Source organism: Diorhabda carinulata, chromosome 11 (assembly GCF_026250575.1).
Source record: "Diorhabda carinulata isolate Delta chromosome 11, icDioCari1.1, whole genome shotgun sequence".
NCBI classification, from domain to species: Eukaryota; Metazoa; Arthropoda; class Insecta; order Coleoptera; family Chrysomelidae; genus Diorhabda; species Diorhabda carinulata.
The window spans coordinates 10,709,199-10,732,144 of NC_079470.1; the positions used below are offsets into that span (position 1 = coordinate 10,709,199).

A 22,946-nucleotide genomic window follows, 5' to 3' on the forward strand; every position below is an offset into this window, starting at 1 on the left:
ATTAGTAAATAAAAAAACAACTTTTCTACAAAAATAATAAAAGATTAATAATATTTTGGAAAATAAAATCGACAAAATGGAGCATTTAATCACGTGGTATTAAACACCAATCAGAAAAGCGTGACGTCATACCTCGCGAAATGCTATGATGTAGTTGTCATTTTCGTATAAAGTGACCAAGTTATTTCGAGTTTTCAGCAATTATTGTTAAATTAATAAAGTTCGTTTTTGGTTTAATCTTGAAAGACAGGTATAATTTGCCATGGAATAAAGATTTAACAAAGCAAACTGCAGTAATTTGCCCAAAATTGACACCGTTAGTCTTAACAAATTTTTTGCAATGAACACATACTTTTGTTCATCGGAAGTTCGCAGTGTTAAAACTTATATGTAAGTATTATGTGAAGAACAAACGAAGTCTTATTTAATTAGCAGTTACCAGTCAGAGAGCCGCATCTACCTACTGTGGAATGAAAATACTTAACTGATTTTGAGGTTAGCGAATACAAAGTTTCAATAATTTTAACTTAATTAATTCATAACATTTTATATGTTATGTGTGATATATTATGGTACATTTTGTACATTTATAAATAGATACATCAAGTTTTGTTTGATACTGACATCAAAATGATCTTCACAGAGATAAATTGTGGAATCAGTTGTTAAAGTAAAAGCATCTTGTCTCCTTGCCATTTTTAACCACTTTCTTCCTATTTCTTTATTGTTTGGAACGTATATGAATAATTTGTTTGGCGTTTTTATCGTTGTACTTACGCATTGGGGCACTATACAAGATTTATAATACGAGGAATTTATTATTTATTGAAAAACACAATTGAATGTCATAAACAAACACAGCTGTTTCGCGTCATTCAAGACGCCATGACAGTCTTGGCCTTTTTCACGGTCAATTTCAAGTTCATTTCTAAAAACTCAAAATACTAACGTAAAAAACCTATTTTTTTTAAAATAATATAATTTTGAGGTGAAATAGATGCTAAGCTATAGTTTTAAACTAATTTCCAAATTTTGTCAACTAGCCTATTACCAAATTTTTATCGTTGTCTAGAAGTTAAATTTTTTAAATCAACTGGCAGATGAAAAACTTCTGTGAACTTTTGACCTTAACAGACTCATACAGGGTACCAAATTTGGTATTTTTGAGTTAAAGGGTTGCAAAGAAATTAATTTTTCTGAAAATTTTGTGCCCTACTTTGAGCTCTATAGCTCTTTAGGGATGCAGCTTGATATAGAGTTATATTTTGGACTACCTTATACGCCTTTGCTCTGTGGCGGTGTTTATGCGGGTTACCCTGTATATTTCGTGACCGTGGTTGGTTCGAATGACTAAGACTAATCCTTTCCATTATAAAGTATGCTCGAGAATTACAGAGGAAAATATGTTTTTCTTCTGAAGACTTTTGTGAATTGTTTTTATCAACCTTCCCCATAAATTTTCAATGGGATTTATATCAGGACTATTTGCCGACCTCGGTAGAGTCTGAATATTGTTTTGTCGAAACCATTGTTGAGTTTACAGGACAATTATCATGTTAGTAAATAAAATTGAGGAAAACTTCAGAGTTGAACCTTCCAGCGATTCCCCACAGAACGCTACATCCCTTGATACTGATCCAAGTCCAAACATTTACTGAAAATTTGTCGGACTTATTACTTCCGTCAACGTATTGCTCTTCAAATCTTGAATTTGGTAGTCTGTAAATGCGAAAATATCCGTTATTACACGATTTAAATGTTTTTGAAACTTTGAGGGCAATTCGTTCCCAAAAGTCCAGATTACGATACACATAATTAAGTGCAAATGCAAGTTTGGATTGCTTGCACTCATTTGAAAGCGATGTTTTCCTAGCACTTGCACAGTTTGTTGTTTATGCAGCACTAGCAGTCGATTAAAAGGGATGTTCTCTTAAAAAATTAATCAATGCAACATCTTGGGCGTCGCTTGAAATTTTCCTGAGAATGATGTTAGATAGCAGCTCTGATTTACATGTTAATGTATGTTTTTTCGGTGAACAGAAGTGTACATAAAAAAGTAGATAATCTTTATAATGTTAAAAGAGAAGGTATTTTTATATTCATTCAATTAGATCGAACCGTAAAATATTTCCATACAAAAAACACGCTATATAACAGAGTAGACTAAAAATCAAGATTTTTTATCTAAGAAATTGAATATAAAAAGGTCTAAGAGCTAAAAAATCGGGGAAATGTATAATAGTTATTATTATATCAGTGATTGTATTGCGTTACGTTTATTTGTAGATCTTAGTCTACTCTTCCCTTCTGTACATATTTCGTATCTTTAAATATAATTTAAAGAGATTATATAAAAAAATAAGAAATCATTGTTCCAATTAAAACAATCAGCTGTTTCGAAATGTCCGCTCGAATTAAATCGTCGATTAAATAGTGACGACCCCTAATACATAACTGCAAAATTAAATTTGGCGTTTTCTCGGAATAATACAAAATGTACAAACCTAACTAAAGTAGTTATAATCTTCGTTTTGGTGAGAAAAAACATTAGTACTTCACGGTTGCCAAATTTAAGAACTGCTATTCGGAGTATTAGAACTAGACTCGGAAGTGACGCTACCTGTCATAATTAGCCTCGAAGGAGGTGGGGGAGGAGGAGGAAGCCTAGGATAATCTTCGCAAGGTGGAAGCACATTTTCCAAATACGCCCCTGACACATTCCCGTGGGGTAAATAGTGAGCTACTACGACAAGTTTGCCAGATCTACCGCGAGCTTTGCCGACGCCGCAGAATCTAGTAGACACCCACACCATTTGTGTGAAATGACCTAGAAAAACAATTAAGCATTCATTTACATGTGAAACAAATACGACAATCTACTTTTGATAACGTACATTTTATCAGAAGTGGTCATGCTAGAAAATAATACGTCTTTTAAACATTTACGTTGTGAAATTTATTCAATTCCTTTTTTAAAATTAGGTCAAGGGAAATTTTTTATACTAGTGCTAATTGTAAGCATTCAATTCAATCAACGATTGGAAATTCGAAAAATAACATCGAATCATACATTTATCTTTTTTTTATAGGACTATTGAAACCAATCTATCTCTTGTATTTATATGAAATTTTGACAGAAATATGGCGGAAACTAATAATATAATCAACCTAGTGTGCTAACCGTCTAAGCGCCCTCGTATATCTGATTAACTGTTTATTTTATGAGGGTTGTACCAAAAGTAAGATTCCTCGAGGGAAGGTGCTAGGTTAAACAGTCCCATTCACGATTCGCTACATCGTTTGGCAGCCGTCAGAGGTTGAAGTGTTGATTTCGTATCAATTTAAGCTTTATTTTTGTATTCTAATCTTGTCGCCACATGTCAAAACTTTGTTCATTAATTTTCTTTCACAGAATTGTAATAAGTTGCTTTTATATAAAATCCTGAATATTTTTCTTATTAAAATTGTAAAAACGTCTTCAAACGGTACCGATTTGGTCCGGCAGACGAAAGTTCCATAATGTGTCACATTTAGGCCGCGAAGTTATGCACTAACATTTCATGTACTTTATAACATAAATTTTTTGTTCTTAGGCCTAGAATATACGATAACTATTGAATTAAAACAGTTGAAATAGTATACCGTGGGTACACACATCGCACCTCCGCAAAAATAGTGTCATAACTCAAAAAATTTTAAAATCTCCTCTATTGTACTATTAGTGCTAGAAAACTTAAGAATCTCATCTCAAATAATGTCAAACTTTATTAGTTTTTGAGTTATCATCCGAAAAGTAAAACTTAGAATTAATTTCAAACGCTGATTACTCGGTAATTTGTTTTTTTTTTTGACTTATGACACTATTTGAGCGGAAGTGCAACATGCTCAGTTACATCCTTTGGTATTTATCATATTAGATGGATTCGAGGGAGCAAGATTATTTCGCTGATCTTCGTATATGTTTACTTTTAAAAATAAGTAAAATAACGTATAAAGTTGATCAGAAACGTAAATACTATAATGTGATGATCAAGACCTCTTTGACGCTTTTTACAATTAGCAGAAATTAAAAGTTAACGTGTGTGATCGGCCTTAGATGTTACGTACCTGCATTCACGTTTACATGTAAACAATCTGGTTCTTTTCCGTAATTGTACTGGCGTACTGCTGAATACCAATAAGTTGCTACTTCTTGACCTAAAATACTTTTTATCGTCTCGAATTTGTCAAAAATATTTTAGTAAACAAGATCATTTACCCGATATTTCTTGAACTAATCCATTAGAAGGTCGACAAAATAGATTTTGGCCAATTTCTTTGTCGATTCTGTAGTAAAATCTATTTGTGTGAGCTAAATGATTCGCCCAAGTTTGAGCAAGGTAACAAAGCTAAAAACATGACAAAATGATAGATGATAATATTACAGATTGAAGATTGAAGTGTCAATCATCTGTCGCATAATTTGCATGGTTTTTATAAACATTGGTTTGCAATATATGATGATATTTCCTTAATAAATAGACGAAGAATTCATATAATCAGAATGTGTTTAACGTGGTTTATGAGTCCTTAAAAAGATTTCTAATTCTCTTGTACCTCAAAAGTTACATATCAACGAATTCTTTGACACTTCTCTCTATATGGGTGATTCCGTTCTAACTGTGATATTCAATGTCCTGTATTGTTTTTTTGTACTAGTCATTAATTAATAAAAATTTTGTGTTAATTGAATAATTCTTAAGATATTTAAACATTATTTTTATACAATATAACTTGCCACTTAAAGAAAACTTATACTACATCACTTGAATGTCAGTACCGTGTCATGTCCATTCCTAGAATTTACCGATAAATTATTAATTTTTTTTGTCGTAACAAATGATTTAAACTAATTACCTTATAAATTCTAATGTTTATGATCAAACTGAGGAAAATTGATGCACTTGTTGTTTAATATCTTAAGTTACCATGTCAGTACCGTGGATAAATGAGTCAGTACCGTGGAACTCAAAATCCGACATTTGTGTCTTGCTCGTGATACTTTGAAGTTGTAGTAAATTCCTCTTAGAGTTTTATTTTTACAGTAAAATAGATGAATAATATGCATAAAAAAGTTAGAAAAGTTAAATTTTAAAATCTTGAAATTTTGAATACAAAAAATCACAGTTAGAACGGAATCACCCATATCAACATTATAGGTTAATGGAATTATGTAACAGTCATTGAACATCCACCTTATTTGCCGGATTTGGCCAAGTGTGATTTTTGGAGAGCCTAAAGAAACATCTCTCGACGGAGGATGAAAAAGATAAAGTAATTCATCAATTTTTTGAGAGAATTTTAATCACGTTCCTCTGAAGCTTTTAATTTTGTAAGCTATTACTACAAAAGTGCATTTATTTAGATAGCGATAAATTATTTTTCAGAAAAGATTCGTAATTTTCTTGTATCCCAAAATGTATAGGTTAAAGGTTAATGGAAATAAAATGAAAATATTTTCTATAATATAATCTAGTTTTGTTTGAAATTTCTGGAAAATTAAATTTAAACACAACTATTGTGCTTTTTAATAATAAAAACGGAGCTTCGAAGAATAAATTTTCAATCAGTTTTTATTGAATATTCGTTCGAATTATATATGGTTATGATAAAGTAAAGAATTTCACCACTCTTCATGGAAATCATTCGGATCTGTTACTAATATATTAAGTGATGCAATATGTCCCTTATTTTACCCTGCATTAACGGATTATCTAATTTTTGTCCTATATTAATGTGTCTGGTGTCTGTGAAGAATCATAAATCTACCTATTTAACTTCCTAGTGTATTCGTTAAGATTTATTGTACATTGACCGCTCCTAATGGGAACCAACGTCATATTGAAGCGATTTCAAGTGTCCCATAAATATAATTAATTACCGCTTTTGTATACAATACGATTTAGTATTTACAGGAGCATATACACGCATAGTGTGTTCTTAATAGTCTTGACATCCAACGAGAAATGTAGTCAGATTGATAAAAATAGTTTTTACAAAGTTGTGGATTAAGTTATTGATTTGACGTGTTTTTACATAGACGTTTTGTGAATTTTGAGCATTACTTTACATAACAACACGTTAAAAAGTAGTAGAATCGGACTCAAAAACTAAAAATTGCAGCATTATATATCTAGCATGGTGAAACATATATATTATTCTCCTTCCAAGTCAGACTTTACACCATAAATTTTTCTTACTTGAAATTTATCGTGTAGATTTCTTGAATTTATTCCAGACATGAACAACAAAATCGATCGTGTATATATTTGTGTATTTAAGTGCTCCGGTATAATTTTAGAGATTTCGCTTTTTGATTTATCTCCACTCAATCAACAGAATTAGATACGAAGATATTCCGTCAGATTCTAACTAATAAAAATTAAAATATTATCTGAATGTAAGAATATTCTATTTTATTACCAAAAACCACGAAATTTTTACATAAAAACGATCTATCAAGTTCGTTGTTCACGTTTTCATGAACATACTGAGTGAGTTTTATTTATGGATTATCTCGGAAAAGGCTTCTAAGATTGTTATATATTTTTGTGTACAAGGGTCTTGTGATACGGCCCGAATTATGGTGGTATTTACATTGTTGTCTGATCTATCCTATTTCCGGAAAAAGAATGAACTTGTTTTATATCAAATGGATCACCCTATATATTTTTCGCTTTTCGCAACTCCTAGGAAATACTTATTTTTCCGGAGAAAAGAAAGATTTTACAACAATGTAGATACTACCATAAAACCGGCCGTATCACAAGACGTTTCCGAGATAATTGAAGCGTTCCATACATAAAACTCACTCTGTATATATGAATTTTCTCAAGACATAAAATACTAATTGTCTCTTGAAACACACTACAACTTTTACAATAAATTCAAAAGTATATAGTTCTGTAATTTTGGTTTGGTTAATTTATATCAAAAATATTGATGGCTTCATTTTACTGAATTAACAAAATCAGCATTAGATATAATTTGTTTGATCCAACACACTGTAATTAATATTCAATTCCTATTTCTTACAATTTGTTGAGTTAGCAAAGAAATTATCCGATATAATTTGTTCATTATAATTCTAATATATTTTGTTCAGTCTTAAAGAGGTTCATATCTTTCGTTGGTGTTCAAAGTTGAAGCATCAACAGATTACGTAATTTATAAACTTGAACGCTCGTGCTCGCGCTCGCACTCAAAGTCGCGACACAGGGACCAGTCAAAACCGGTATACAGATCATATGTGGTTTCTTTTTTAATTTTACTAAAGCATAGAGGTACAAAATTCCAGTTAAGGCTGCTACCTGTGCTAAAACTAGATCTTGCTCACCAAATAACATTTTTAAGAAAAAGTACAAAAATAACTGCTAATGAAACTAATGAAACAGACACAAAAATTTTCTTCTACTTTCGGTGGTAATGTGAAATAATATTTCTAATAGGGCAGCCAATTATAATCTCAGGAAAGTTAAAAACTTCATAAATATTTGTCAACGCGAACGAAAAGTTTATGAATCCAGCTTTATGGTCCGCCGCAAATTGAACACAGCCCACGCGAGGGCCAGACCCAGTCTATGTCCACGTTTTTTAATAGTAACGCATATTGACCACAGCCCAGCCCACGATTTCTACCCAAATCCCCATCAGTATACAAGATGACAACTAACCAGAAGCTTCTTCTCGATCTGGAGTCTGAATCTGAGGATGACAAAAGAATTATTATGTTGCAACTACCAACAAAGAAAAAGAAGTAAAACAAATGAGTATTTGGGAAGCCCACGCGAGGGCCAGACCCAGCCTATGTCCACGTTTTTTAATAGTAACGCATATTGACCACAGCCCGGCCCCCGATTTGTACCCATATCCCCATCAGTATACAAGATGACAACGAACCAGAAGCTTCTTCTCGATCTGGAGTCTGAATCTGAGGATGACAAAAGAATTATTATGTTGCAAATACCAACAAAGAAAAAGAAGTAAAACAAATGAGTATTTGGGAAGCCCACGCGAGGGCCAGACCCAGCCTATGTCCACGTTTTTTAATAGTAACGCATATTGACCACAGCCCGGCCCCCGATTTGTACCCATATCCCCATCAGTATACAAGATGACAACGAACCAGAAGCTTCTTCTCGATCTGGAGTCTGAATCTGAGGATGACAAAAGAATTATTATGTTGCAACTACCAACAAAGAAAAAGAAGTAAAACAAATGAGTATTTGGGAAGCCCACGCGAGGGCCAGACCCAGCCTATGTCCACGTTTTTTAATAGTAACGCATATTGACCACAGCCCAGCCCACGATTTGTACCCATATCTCCATCAGTATTCAAGATGACAACGAACCAGAAGCTTCTTCTCGATCTGGAGTCTGAATCTGAGGATGACAAAAGAATTATTATGTTGCAACTACCAACAAAGAAAAAGAAGTAAAACAAATGAGTATTTGGGAAGCCCACGCGAGGGCCAGACCCAGCCTATGTCCACGTTTTTTAATAGTAATGCATATTGACCACAGCCCAGCCCACGATTTCTACCCAAATCCCCATCAGTATACAAGATGACAACGAACCAGAAGCTTCTTCTTGATCTGGAGTCTGAATCTGAGGATGACAAAAGAATTATTATGTTGCAACTACCAACAAAGAAAAAGAAGTAAAACAAATGAGTATTTGGGAAGCCCACGCGAGGGCCAGACCCAGCCTATGTCCACGTTTTTTAATAGTAATGCATATTGACCACAGCCCAGCCCACGATTTCTACCCAAATCCCCATCAGTATACAAGATGACAACGAACCAGAAGCTTCTTCTTGATCTGGAGTCTGAATCTGAGGATGACAAAAGAATTATTATGTTGCAACTACCAACAAAGAAAAAGAAGTAAAACAAATGAGTATTTGGGAAGCCCACGCGAGGGCCAGACCCAGCCTATGTCCACGTTTTTTAATAGTAATGCATATTGACCACAGCCCAGCCCACGATTTCTACCCAAATCCCCATCAGTATACAAGATGACAACGAACCAGAAGCTTCTTCTTGATCTGGAGTCTGAATCTGAGGATGACAAAAGAATTATTTTGTTGCAACTACCAACAAAGAAAAAGAAGTAAAACAAATGAGTATTTGGGAAGCCCACGCGAGGGCCAGACCCAGCCTATGTCCACGTTTTTTAATAGTAATGCATATTGACCACAGCCCAGCCCACGATTTCTACCCAAATCCCCATCAGTATACAAGATGACAACGAACCAGAAGCTTCTTCTTGATCTGGAGTCTGAATCTGAGGATGACAAAAGAATTATTATGTTGCAACTACCAACAAAGAAAAAGAAGTAAAACAAATGAGTATTTGGGAAGCCCACGCGAGGGCCAGACCCAGCCTATGTCCACGTTTTTTAATAGTAATGCATATTGACCACAGCCCAGCCCACGATTTCTACCCAAATCCCCATCAGTATACAAGATGACAACGAACCAGAAGCTTCTTCTCGATCTGGAGTCTGAATCTGAGGATGACAAAAGAATTATTATGTTGCAACTACCAACAAAGAAAAAGAAGTAAAACAAATGAGTATTTGGGAAGCCCACGCGAGGGCCAGACCCAGCCTATGTCCACGTTTTTTAATAGTAACGCATATTGACCACAGCCCAGCCCACGATTTCTACCCAAATCCCCATCAGTATACAAGATGACAACGAACCAGAAGCTTCTTCTCGATCTGGAGTCTGAATCTGAGGATGACAAAAGAATTATTATGTTGCAACTACCAACAAAGAAAAAGAAGTAAAACAAATGAGTATTTGGGAAGCCCACGCGAGGGCCAGACCCAGCCTATGTCCACGTTTTTTAATAGTAACGCATATTGACCACAGCCCGGCCCCCGATTTGTACCCATATCCCCATCAGTATACAAGATGACAACGAACCAGAAGCTTCTTCTCGATCTGGAGTCTGAATCTGAGGATGACAAAAGAATTATTATGTTGCAACTACCAACAAAGAAAAAGAAGTAAAACAAATGAGTATTTGGGAAGCCCACGCGAGGGCCAGACCCAGCCTATGTCCACGTTTTTTAATAGTAACGCATATTGACCACAGCCCAGCCCACGATTTGTACCCATATCTCCATCAGTATTCAAGATGACAACGAACCAGAAGCTTCTTCTCGATCTGGAGTCTGAATGTGAGGATGACAAAAGAATTATTTTGTTGCAACTACCAACAAAGAAAAAGAAGTAAAACAAATGAGTATTTGCGAAGCCCACGCGAGGGCCAGACCCAGCCTATGTCCACGTTTTTTAATAATAACGCATATTGACCACAGCCCAGCCCACGATTTGTACGCATATCTCCATCAGTATTCAAGATGACAACGAACCAGAAGCTTCTTCTCGATCTGGAGTCTGAATCTGAGGATAACAAAAGAATTATTATGTTGCAAATACCAACAAAGAAAAAGAGTATACGGAGAGTTCAAGTTATCTGGTGAAATTCCAGAAAATATGTTCAAGGAGGCGTTTCGGTTAAACAGAAGACAGTTTAGTGAGGCTTATAAATTAATTGAAAAGGATATTACTGGTCAAGAGTGCAAAGCCAAAAAGCCTATGTTCCAATGTTCTAATTTGAGTATGTAAATTAAAAATGTTATTAATGGAATGTAAACATCACAACAATCACTTACCATCAGTAAAATTTAATACTTTTGCTATGTTCTCCCACAAATTATCCTTCAGTTTTTGCTCTCATATAATCTTCAAAAGTAGAATCATAGAGTACAGGAAAGGATCTCACAATTTCGATTCATTTTTCCATTTTTGAGTCAAAAGAAAAACTGTTTGGTAATGGATGGTTTATTTAAAAGTAGCTACCCACGACCAACGAGACTGTGTTGCAAGTACAACTCGGTACCAACGCGAACCAGGTTGGGTCGGAGCTGGCCGTGAGATGGGTTCAATATGCGCCACTCTATTTAAAACAACGTTCCACAAAATAATCAACGCGTGTGCCGTGCGTGGGCTGGGTTCAATTTGCGGCGGGCCTATGTCTGCCGACAGACCAAATAACACGTAGCACTCAAATTGGGCGGCGTAAATACTTAACAACTAACATTTAATATAAAGCATAGTTTCTATAGACTTTCTACTCTATACTCAACATGAACAATATAGAAAGTTATTTAAAATTATATGCGTTTGCTGAACATCAACCAGAGAAACTTCTACGACGGAAGAAATCAATAATATCATAAAAGAAGCTCCCGATGAGAAATATCTAATTCAATCTTTTTTTTTATCTTATTACAGTTGTAGACAAAATATACAATTCTAGGTAATGGTTATAAATCACTTGATGAATTACCCTATAATTTGTTTGAAGTTTTTTAAACATACCTCCGAAGACATTGTTAAAGGCGGTGCTGAATGTCTTTGGCGATAAACGTTGTGCCAACACAGGCAATCCGTAATAAAATCGCTGTCTTGCCATGCGGTTTGTATCTCTGACATATCTAGCACCATAGTCACTGGACGGTTTGTTAATATCTGTAAAAAATGTCACAATAAGCCAAGTGTTAATATATTCAACGCCATTGATATACAATGTGTCCAATTGAATCGGAACCATATGGGAAATGTTTTTATTCTTAGTTGTATGGAGAAAAGTTATTCTTCATAAAAAGTTGTGCATGGTTCAAAACCTGGAATGCACTCATCAGATATCAAAATTTGTTAGTCGCATACGAGGTATGTAGAAAATGCGGTGGTGTTAGGTGCGGACTTCTAGGCGGCCATGCAATATGACGTCGGCGAGATATCAGACTATATATACGAGGATATATTGAAAAATTCTTAGCCTACTATCGAACCAAACAAAATTTCAATGTCAAAATATTTTATTATTCAACATATTCTCCTCTTAATTGGATACATTTATTACAGCGAACCTTTTTTTCAGTGGAAGAAAGAGATAATAGTCGGATGGAGCCAAATCTGGTGAATAAGGCGGGTATTCTAGTAATTCAAACCCTAAATCACGAATTTTTTAGATGGCAACATGAAATTTGTGTGCAGGGGCGTTGTCCTGCAAAAAAACACCTTTGTATAGCTTTCCGCGTCTTTTCTTTTTAATTTTTTCCTGTAGAGTAGTCAGAAATGTCTGAAGCAAGAACTTTTCTAGCAGATTTTTGGACACGAAACTTCTTAGGTCTTGAAGAACCAGAGTGTCGCCATTTCATCGATTGTTGCTTTGTTTTTGGATCGTAGAAATGTACCCAAGTCTCATCCATAGTAACCATTCGGTTTAAGAAGTCTACATCGTTTTCAAATCGACCACAGATCGAACGCGATGTTTCTACCCTTGCACGCTTTTGGTCAACATTCAAACATTCTGGGACTGACACAGAAACTGGCATTCCCGATCGGTCATCATCTTCAATGGAAAATTTACCTCTTTTGAAGCTTGCAGTCCAATTTTTCATGGTCGCATACCAAGGACATTGATCACCAAGGGTATTAAGCATATCTTCGTAAATCTGTTTACCTCTCAACCCTTTTAAATACAGGTACTTGATGATGGTTCGACACTCCAATTTTTCGATTATCACAATTTCGGTGGACATCTTTTTTCTTTTAATTTATTGCGTAATTATGGTTTACTTTTTTGACGTCAAACTTTACACTGACACTTCTAATAAGTTATTGTTCGTTGCTATGGTAACGCAATATTTTGTTTATATATGGAACTGGTCTGGGCTAACTAGATATCAATACATCCTCGTATAAATATCTTCATGATCATCTAATAATTTTTCTGTGATAGTGTGTAACATGTTAGACCCACATTAATAAAGGAGGCTTAAATTTGATGTATTGCTTTTGTGTCTGAGTTAACTTCATTAATGAATCCTTAAGGGTGCCCTGCATGAACTTCCTGCCGTTTATAACACAAAAAAGTGCTAAAGCAAGACAGTAACTATAATTGATGACTTGTTATATCGGTAGATTTCAAGGATGAGTCAATTTGGACATGCAAATAGATCGAGTCTGATACAATAAATGCATTATTTAAAAGTTAACTTTGGTTAGGTTTTTGGGTTTGATCAGATTACAGAAGCAATAAGATAATATCAATTGTATTCGTAATTAGGAAAGTGTGAAGGTCACTAATTATATTATACTAGTACTTGAAGTCTATTTATCGAAGAAAAATAGTAAACTAAAACATATTCACGCACAGGCTTGAGCTTGCACATTCATGACAATGTTTATATTCCACATTTTGGTTTCAACCTTTTCCTGGACATGTTGAATACACTTTTTCAACTTATCAAATGTAATTTTCGGAATAACTTCGTGAAAAATATTTTTTTAGTAGACGCCATCTGAAAGTTGTTTGTTCTGTATTCATTTACATACCAAAAGTTGCGTTTTGAGTGTTCCATGTAGTGAAAGTGACAGCAAAACACTTTCGGAACGCTCTGGAGTAGACAACTTTAACTTCCTTAAATGTGACTCTAGCCACTTCAATGTTGACAGTTGACAGTTTCACTTCGATGATTTTGCATATCTTTCTTCCACCACAAATACGAATCAATCAACAAATTCTATCGAAGACACAAACACATCTACAGAGATTCGTACTCTCCCCGTTTTGGAAATAATGTCATCAACAATCTTGTCATAATTTTCTTGAATTTTATTTCCATAAATATTCACAATTATTTGTTTTTGTCGTTGAAATGGAGCTTTTTTGCTCTCTTCTTCGGCGGAGTATAGCATTCTTCATCATCAGTCTCCGTGTCAGACATATTTAAGAAAATTACGCTACATATACAAACAATCTTACTGAAATATAATGATGCCGCCTCTGTACGCCCCTAGCGGCTTCTGCAACGATGCGGCGCTCATCCTTCCCACGCGTCACGTTCCCGGGATGTTCTCGTGCTGGTCCCGTACTGATTATTATTTTTGTTTACTATTTTTTCTATATGAATAGACTTTAGCTCTATTTTATTAAACTTAATTAGAAAGTATCGTGTTGAGACTCAACCTAAAAAATGCGTCAGACACAAAAAATCATTTGGTATTTTCTTTATCGCGATATTATAAAAACATTATAGATTCATAGTTATAATTCAAAGTGAATGGATTACTCCGTCATGTCGAAATATGAAAAAAGCGTTCGTTATCCAAATCACGTTATGAGACGTATGGGTTTATTTACATCAAAAGCCATTTATAACTATAATGAACCATTTTAGACACCCAGTGCTCCTTCCATCATATTTAAACGTCAAATAAATTATGTTGCCACAAGAATACGTCGAGGTAATAATGAGTTTACATTTTTCTTGCATATAAGATTTTCCAGTAGATAGCGTGTTATTAGAATATAAATAACCTAAAAGAATGTAGTAGTCGAAAAGTCAAATCGCGTTCAATATTTTATTTCAATTTTACAATGTAGATGATCATTGTAATTTTTCTTTCATCAAGTAACTCATATATCAATCGAATCAAAAACAATTCAATACAATTGTGAAATCATTTAGTTACTATAAATTACAGCACCAAGCTGCATCTCTGAAAGACCTCAAAGATGCTTTATGATTTTGCATTTGGATGCACCTCTTCCTCTTTCTAATGGTTCAAGTGTATTCTCTGTCATGATTTGTGTCCATATAGAGCTAAATCTAGTAAGATGAATAGGGACATTGGAGAAGGATAATTGTTCAGATCTATTTCTTCGTATATCGTTTAGTAAACTTTTCAGTACCCCAATCGGTTATTTTAACAAATAAATTTGTCTACATTTCGCATAATTTTATCAGTTTGATCCGTTGTCAAATATCGATGCAAAAATAACGATTGAACAACCCTCAGAATCATAAATTCGTTGTTGTTTTTGATCGATTGTGACCGAAATTATTTTGTGGACTTTTTTATGTTTTAGTCGGTAGCAACTTTTTGGGGAGTCAACTTCGTGTATTGTCCTCGGTGCCCATTTCCTTAAACCGCTACTCAACGGTTTATTTTCTTAATAATGTTTAACAAACCAGGTCTTGACTTCAATAGTTTATTAACAAACAAAAGTTGCTTCATTCAAAATGCTATAACTCACAAACTAGTGGTATGACAGCTGTCAAATTGGTGCACATGTCTTTTGAAGGTTAGGGTTAATTGAAAATCATAAGGATTTAATACTAGTAGCACCATCTATGTGTCAACCTACGTTTCCACAAAACCTAAATTATCTTTCGATTATGAAAAAAATATTTCAATAATAAACAATAATATACAATGAAGTCCGACTGTCAAAAATGCAGTTAAATCAAATATTATCGGGTCGTTTAAATGTAGTTTCTAGTAAACTATTATCAAAACATTCGCGGTTTTTTCAAAAAGTTTAATTAACTTCGTTTAAACGGATCTTACCTCGGTGGACTTTTTTCTGTGGGGGTATCTCAAAAGTAAGTAAGTACGAAACAAGCCTGGCGACAATCTCTGAACTGAAAGAAATGCGAGAGGCAAGAAATACCGAAGACAGGTTCCAAGAATGCGTCCGAAGTAACAGCCAACATTTGGACGATGTAATTTTTAAAAAATAAAACCCGCATTTATCTACCTTATATTGATTAAAATTAGAAATGCATATGCAATGTAGTTTTTTTGTTATATAGATTTTAAATACCAATTTTGCCACCGGACACCCTGTATATTAATCAAAGAGTAAATGTGAAATGTATCAGTGTCTATTAGTGAAGAAATAATGAAAATTTGTACCGTTATCACTACTAACAATGTACAGGGTGCGGCAGCATAACTTCCTTTTTTAAAAAGTTCGCCATTTAGTCGGTAGATGTCGTAACGGAGTGCTAGTGGTCTCGTTCGAGAGGGGGGACTATAAAGTTTTGTCCCGGCACAGTTCAGTCGCCATCATGCGTTGGAACAGTGAGGAGCGTGCGTTTGCCGTTGAGGTTTACTTTTCGAGCGGATGTTCTGTGATCGCAACCCAGCGCGCCTTTCGGAATCGCTTTAATTTAGCCCCCTTGGCCCCTGTCCCGGACCGGAAATCAATTGTTACGTGGGTCACTACGTTCAGACAAACTGCAAGTGTGACAAGACGAAGAACTGGAGTCCCTCGACCCATTAGATCACCGGAGAACATTGAGTTAGTTAGAACTTCAGTGTTGCGATCACCACGGCGTTCTGCGCGCAAACATGCGTCTGCCCTTGGACTTTCCGATCGTTCTGTGAGGAGAATACTTCATGATGATCTTCATTTTCATCCATACAAGATGGCAATTGTGCAGGAACTTTCTGAACGTGACTTCAATTCTCGGAGGAACGCGTGTGAGGTTTTTCTGGAAGTCGTTCCTGAGGACGCTATTGTTTTTTTTAGTGATGAAGCCCATTTTCATTTGTGTGGATCCGTAAACAAACAAAACATGCGCTACTGGGCTGATTTGAAGACGAACATCCAGGAAGAAATTGCCAACATAACGCCTGCTATGCTGGCAAGAGTCATGACAAACGCCAGAAATCGGTTTACTCAGTGTATGGAGAATGGGGGACGTCACCTAACTGATTTGATCTTCAAAACTCAGTAAAACAAAACTTTATGTATGTGCCTGTATTATAAAAAACGAATAAAAATTTTCTGATTCATACAATAAGTTTTATTAACTTTTAAAAAAAGGAAGTTATGCTGCCGCACCCTGTACTTTGATAAATTCAACTGAAAAAAATTATGTTAATTTAAATCATCGATTGAATTTCATACTATAAGCAATTATTCCTAAATTGTGAAATGAATAAACCCTGCTAAATGAACATTTTAATCAATTATTTTTTTTTTTTCACAACAAACGCGAAATCGTTTACGTTAATTCTTTGATTTCAACGAAATTCGAGAAACTTGAGAAACGAACGTCGAAAGCGTAAAAATTCGCTAATTTAAATCAAACAAAGTCTATATAAAAATCAATTCTACTATCGAGAAAACGATTTTAGTAATAGTACAGTCAAATTAGGCGGTTTTGAGCTAAAACCTTAAATTAAATTGGGCGGTTTGATTTTCTAGATTCTGAGAGGTTTTGGGATACTGAATACGTCTAGACACTCTTAACGAAATTAAGACGAATAACTCGAAAACTATGAGGAATTCGAAAAAAACTGTTGTAAACAAAATGTGGAGTGTAAAATTCTCTACAAAAAAGTATCCCAGGTATTTGTTCCTAGCCTCAAAATTTTCACCTTGAAATGGGTCTATACACTCAAAAATATTTTGAATTGCAAATAGCTCGAAATCTACGAGGAATTCGAAGAAAGTGCTGGAACAAAAAATGTACAGTACGAAATTCTCGACAGATTGATTTTAAACATATTTTCCCAATCTCAAAATTTTTACCGTAAAATGGGTTAATGTACTCAAAAATATTTTGAGGTACCCGTAACTCGAAAATAATGAGAATTTCGATACTGCCGGGACAAAAAATGTGGGGCACAACATTCTGCACAAAAAAGGTCTTACGCTCAAAATATTTTGAATTGCGAAAAACTCGAAAGCTTGATAGATTCGAAAAAAAAGCGTCGGAGCCAAAAATGTACAGCACAAAATGAGTATCTACATTTTTGTAAAAGAGAAACTATTAAGAAGTCTGTGAATATTGAAATAATAATCAACCAAGAACGAAGCTAGTGTTCATGATCGCGTTTTTTAAAAGTAAATATTGATAACAACACGATAAATCTCTTGTGGGATCCCTTGTAGAAAATAGAGATCTCAACCATCATGATGCATTTTGATTTTTCTAAAACGAAATAGTTTTCCAAGAGTTAGAGCACTTTCCATGAGCGTCTGGAACGTAAATTGGCTTGAATTCCCTCTGCGGAGGCTCCGGCTTTCGGCGTTGAGGTAGATTTCCTCAGAAATAGTGACTCCAACGAAAAAATGACTACAGAACTTTTTCATAGAAAATTTTGTGCTCTACATTTTTTGTTTGGGCAGTTTTTTTCGGATTCCTCTTATTTTTCGAGTTATTCACGTTTCAAATTTTCTTAGAGTTACAAGTTTCAAAATTTCAAAAACCCGTGCCCTTAATTTTGTCAAGAGTTGTTAGGCTTATTCAGTAACCGAAAAATCAAAAGCGTCCAATTGAATTTCGAGTGTAATCCCATTTTACCTGTACTATAAAGTAATTTTGTGAGTGATAGTAACCTTTTTTTTAGTATTCTGAACTTTGATATCGTTTTTTCCTTATTTGTGGTAACGATTTCCCGGTTAAAGTAGGCTCAACGTACATCGTAAAGCTCTACCCTAACGACGTTATTTTTACTTTTAGAGGCTTTATCTGATACAATAGGGACCAATAAATTATCCACGTGAATTGGAAACGGTGTTGCCACATTAATTATTACATTTTATAGTTGAGATTCCGAAACAAAGCAAACAATCCCTAGGGTAGAGCTTTTAAATACCGCGTGAAAATAAATGGGATTTTATTTGAATAAGACAAAGGTTTATATAAAAACAAAAGAGTTTAAAAGTAGGTTAACATTGTAGGTAGCAAAAAAATCATCCAGCCCTATAACTAAACAATATTACTATAGTTTTAACCATCAATCTTTAGACAAAAAGGCGTAATTGATCATTCATGCGAGGAAGTAATATTGAACAAACACAAATAAATGTGTAGCTAACTTTAATTCAATAATGAAATGAAAGAAAATCTCTGAACGTAAATCTTGACTATGCGATAAAGCAAAATTTCCAGAAATCTGGATCAGGCTTAAGACCAAATACCAGAAGAAGCTCGTTACTTGAGTTCTATGCAAAAAAACTCAATGGACCAAGTTTGTGAATTTGTGAAACCCTCCTGGAACAAAACGAAGTCTAACCATTTTTGAAATAAGTTATTACGGACGATGAGATTTGAGAATGATAGCTGAAGCCTAGAAAAACTTCACAACCTGTTACGAAATCTGTATTGACGCAAAGAAAGGTGATGATTAGTATCTGATGGTAGGTATTGAAACATTGCTTGTTATGGACTATCTACGCTCGATAAGTGTTGATATTGGAGCAGGCGATAGAAAAAAACCGGCTAGAAATAATCAATAGAGAAGATGTTGTCTTTCTTCATATCTAAAATTGGAAAAGTTTCGTTGGAAAGGTTTGATACAGTCCTGAATTTTCCCAATAGGACTACCATATATTTTTCTTCATGGTGTGAAGTTTGTTCCAAAACAGGCTTGTGGAAATCACTTCAGTTTTCCGTCCAGAAACAAAGAAGTGACGTTCCAGAAAACTGGCAAAAAGTCCCTCATTAAAAAGACGCATATATCATTGCTTAATGCTCTAAATATATATGTGAAACAATGAAGAAACAACTATTTTCCCCAAAAAATTGGTACATTTAATATTTGACGTTTAATTTCCAAGTAACTCACCTTTTTAAGAAGATAAGGCCTATTATCAAGTTCTTCGGGACTAAGATTATTATTGGCACAAGAGGTAGCCTCGATAGGCTCAGCTCTATTAGCTTGTAATACTTTCACAGCCTGAAGTCTTCTTCTCAAATTTTGTAAAGCGCGAGCTTCCTCTCGCTTTCGACTCGGCTGCAAAAGCAAAAAAAAAGATTAGAATGCAAAAAGCTTTTGAATGAATGAATATTTGATTATCAACAATCAAACAAATGAATAAACTAGGAAAATACAAGTTTGGAAAACAAAGAAAACTGAAATAAAAAGCTTCACTTCTATCCACTGAAACACAGTCTTGACTCTCTTGTTTCATTATGCCCTCTATTCCAATAAATTCTTGAATCACAATTGCTACAGAATAATTTGGAATTAGTGTGATTTCAGGACGATGATCCCAAAGCCTATACTCCTAGAAATTTGACTCTGTCCTACTCTGTACAAAAAACAGGGTGTTGCGGATCTTGATGCAAAAAATTCGGACTAAGTAGATGTTCTCATACGGCTCCTCGTATCTGAGTTATAGGTATTTAAAGTTGCAAAAGCAGAAGTGAGTTTGAATAATTCTACGCTACTATCTGAAACACGGGGGCGACTCATGTCCAATGGTAAACAATCCGTAACTTTTACAGGGATAACCTGTACAATATAAAGATACCAAAAATGAATGTTTCAATCGATTTTATAAGAAAAAGTTCCCTTCGTTCAACAGGATAAAATTTATAGTTTAGGAGATAATATGTAGATTTTTAGATCGTTGTACATGCCAAGGAAACCGTTCGCCATAAAGAAACATTCTGAAGAAAATTATCATGTATTGTATTTATTGAAAATACTTCAGGAGGTTTTCAAACCACAATCAAACAATTCTAATTGAACTGGATACTGTCGAACATCGTGTTATTTATCGTTGGCCTACAACTTATAAAATAAAAAGGGAGTGAAAGGGGTAAAGAAGTTGCTCTATGAATAGTTGATGCGTTAAATTGTGGTGACATTTTGTCTATGCTAGTTGTGGGATCAGCATCAACTGCATCCAATGCATTTTGCTCTAAAGCTGGTGTTCTTATAGTTCGTAGTTGAACTTCGCCACATTTTTTTGACTTTATGTAGACAAACCTGTTTCCCATAAGCTGCGATCAGTATTTTCAATAAAAAATTACAATTTATGATGATTTTTTTCAGAATATTTCTTTATGGCGAACGATTTCCTTGGCATGTACAACGATCTAAAAATCTACATATCTCCTAAATCATAAATTTTATCGAGTTAAACATACAGTACCTTCTTGTTAAAAAATCGATTGGAAAACTCATGTTTACTAACTTTAGATTGTAAAAATCGTCCCTGTAAAAGTTTCGGATTGTTAACCATTGGGCATTAATCACAATGTTCGAATGTATAATTTAGAACACATACTTAAATACAAGTCCTGATTGTGCAACTTTAAAGTCCTATAACTCAGAAATAAAAGGTCGTAGGAGGATTTTTTTATGTCGCAGCATTATTTTCACGTCATTACATCCTGAACACCCTGTATAAAAATACTACGGAGGCAGATGACACTCCTAGAGGAGTACTATGATAAAATGTGTTTAGTTTGAATTAATTTAGCGTAGGTACTTTTCGTTGATACACTGGGAATAAAGGTTAAGGGTGAAGAAAATTTTTTTCTTTTATATTTTAGAATAACCCATAGCAAAAAGTAATTTGCGATACATCACTTCTTAATTTTACCTCCGGCTCTTGGAAGTGTTTACGTCAAAAAAGAAATTTGATTATTTCTAGTTTGGTATCCACAGTTTCTGTCGACCAGCAAATAGTAGTTTATATTTGGTATTTATATTAGATCGACTTTAAAATTACCTACATTTATAATTTATATAAATTTCATTTGATAAAAACTACTTTGAAACCAAGGAAATCTACTTTTTCCAAAATATATCTAAATCAACTCACTTGATAAGAGGCAGAAGAAGGAAGAACGGCAAACTGTGGTTCAGCTGGCTGTTTGGCAGCTGTAAGCAGCTGTTTGCTGACCGGTGTTTTCGGTTTTTGGTATCCGGTCATCAACTGTATGCCGGGTATTGTTGGAGGACAAATTGAGGTTTGCGAGGCTATTCGGGGCAGTTCCATGCTCCATTAGCGAGAGGCGCAGCCTCATCCCGACGATAAAATACCAAAAGATTTGTTTTAGTTACACTTTAACGATAAGCGAAACGTGACAGAACATTTTTCTTATTCATAAAAGAGAAGTACATTATAAAGAATGAGAGAAATAGTGGATAGAAATTATTTAGAGAATCGGAAAAAGGATGAGTTTCACGGCGCGATTATCTCAAACGACTCTGATTCTAGCGGTGTGACGAGAAGGGATAGTGGAAATAGTGGAAGAAGCATCGTGTGCTGCGCTGTAGCCGTCTGCGCGATGCGGGTGTCAGTAAACGACGTTGCCAGGTGGTATTTGATAAAAGCTTATATAGAGACAAAAGTATAAACTTGTGGAATGAAAAATTAACACAACGGAATTGGTTTGATTGGAATTATGCAAATACAATAATGTAAATTTTTTGTATTTATCGTCAACTTTCGAAATTTAAAGTTTAAGTATACTATAACTATTTATTATGATATTTTTCGAAAATAACAGAATATTATTCTTATTATAATCGAAAAATCAATTTTATGTGGAACGTGGGTACAACATGAACGCTACCGAATTAAAATACAGCAAAACTTTCTATTGTTGAAACTTGTTTGTTGGATTAGTCACGATAATTTTCAATTGAGGGTTTTAATATCTTATTTGTCCACTGATGTTTTCTTGAATTTGTTTTTCCTCTCGTTTGTTCTCCATCCGGTTCCCAGAAATTTCTTTATCAGTCATTCCGATTATCTCTCGCCTCCCTTGTGGTACTCCATTCATTGTTCACATCTAATATTCGCGTCAACCAAGAAGGAAAGAAAAATTGCATGTAAGGGAAATTGTACTATGTGAAAAAATCAAACCAGAATAGAGTAGAAGATGTTATAAATATGTACGTTGGTCAGATTTTCGTCAGAAGGGTTACAAAGTGTTGTAGGTTATATTCACCACCTGTGTCGACTATATTCGTTTTCCGTAATATATCTATATTTATGTTAATGGAGGAACATTTTATAGAAGACGTACGAAAATATGAGTTCTTTTTCTAGACCATCTTCAGGCAAAATGAAAATCGAGAAGTCAATGAGTGACTCAGTGGATATAACTCATGAGGTCTCAGATCCAAGCCTCCACATCAAACTGCAGTACAAACTACCAGTGATGATATCGATTTATTTTTCTCAAGTTTACCTAAAATTGTAAGAAAATTTTCCTACAATGAACAAGTTCGTCTCAAAATCGGCATAAGTAACTTTTGAAGCCGAATTGAGAAAC

The 22,946-nt window shown here is 34.6% G+C and overlaps 1 protein-coding gene across 1 annotated transcript; it reads right to left on the reverse strand.

The window, feature by feature from the left end:
• Positions 1–520: 520 nt before the first annotated feature.
• Positions 521–21,889, reverse strand: LOC130899229 (uncharacterized). The gene is made up of 6 exons (XM_057808999.1): positions 21,485–21,889; positions 19,495–19,662; positions 11,437–11,586; positions 4,259–4,388; positions 4,108–4,197; positions 521–2,827 (listed from the first exon to the last, which is right to left on the reverse strand). Exons 1-6 carry the CDS (start codon positions 21,659–21,661, stop codon positions 2,571–2,573), a joined length of 972 nt encoding a protein of 323 aa, XP_057664982.1. The 5' UTR covers positions 21,662–21,889; the 3' UTR covers positions 521–2,570.
• Positions 21,890–22,946: the final 1,057 nt, after the last annotated feature.

What these genes read in the sequence shown, in the direction of transcription:
- LOC130899229 (XM_057808999.1), bottom strand. Translation starts at nt 21,661, where the DNA reads ATGGAACTGCCCCGAATAGCCTCGCAAACCTCAATTTGTCCTCCAACA. An exon ending in CTTCTTCTGCCTCTTATCAA is followed by an intron (nt 19,663 to 21,484) that starts GTGAGTTGATTT and finishes TTGCTTTTGCAG; the next exon opens with CCGAGTCGAAAGCGAGAGGA. An exon ending in ATTAGTTCAAGAAATATCGG is followed by an intron (nt 4,198 to 4,258) that starts GTAAATGATCTT and finishes AAAGTATTTTAG; the next exon opens with GTCAAGAAGTAGCAACTTAT.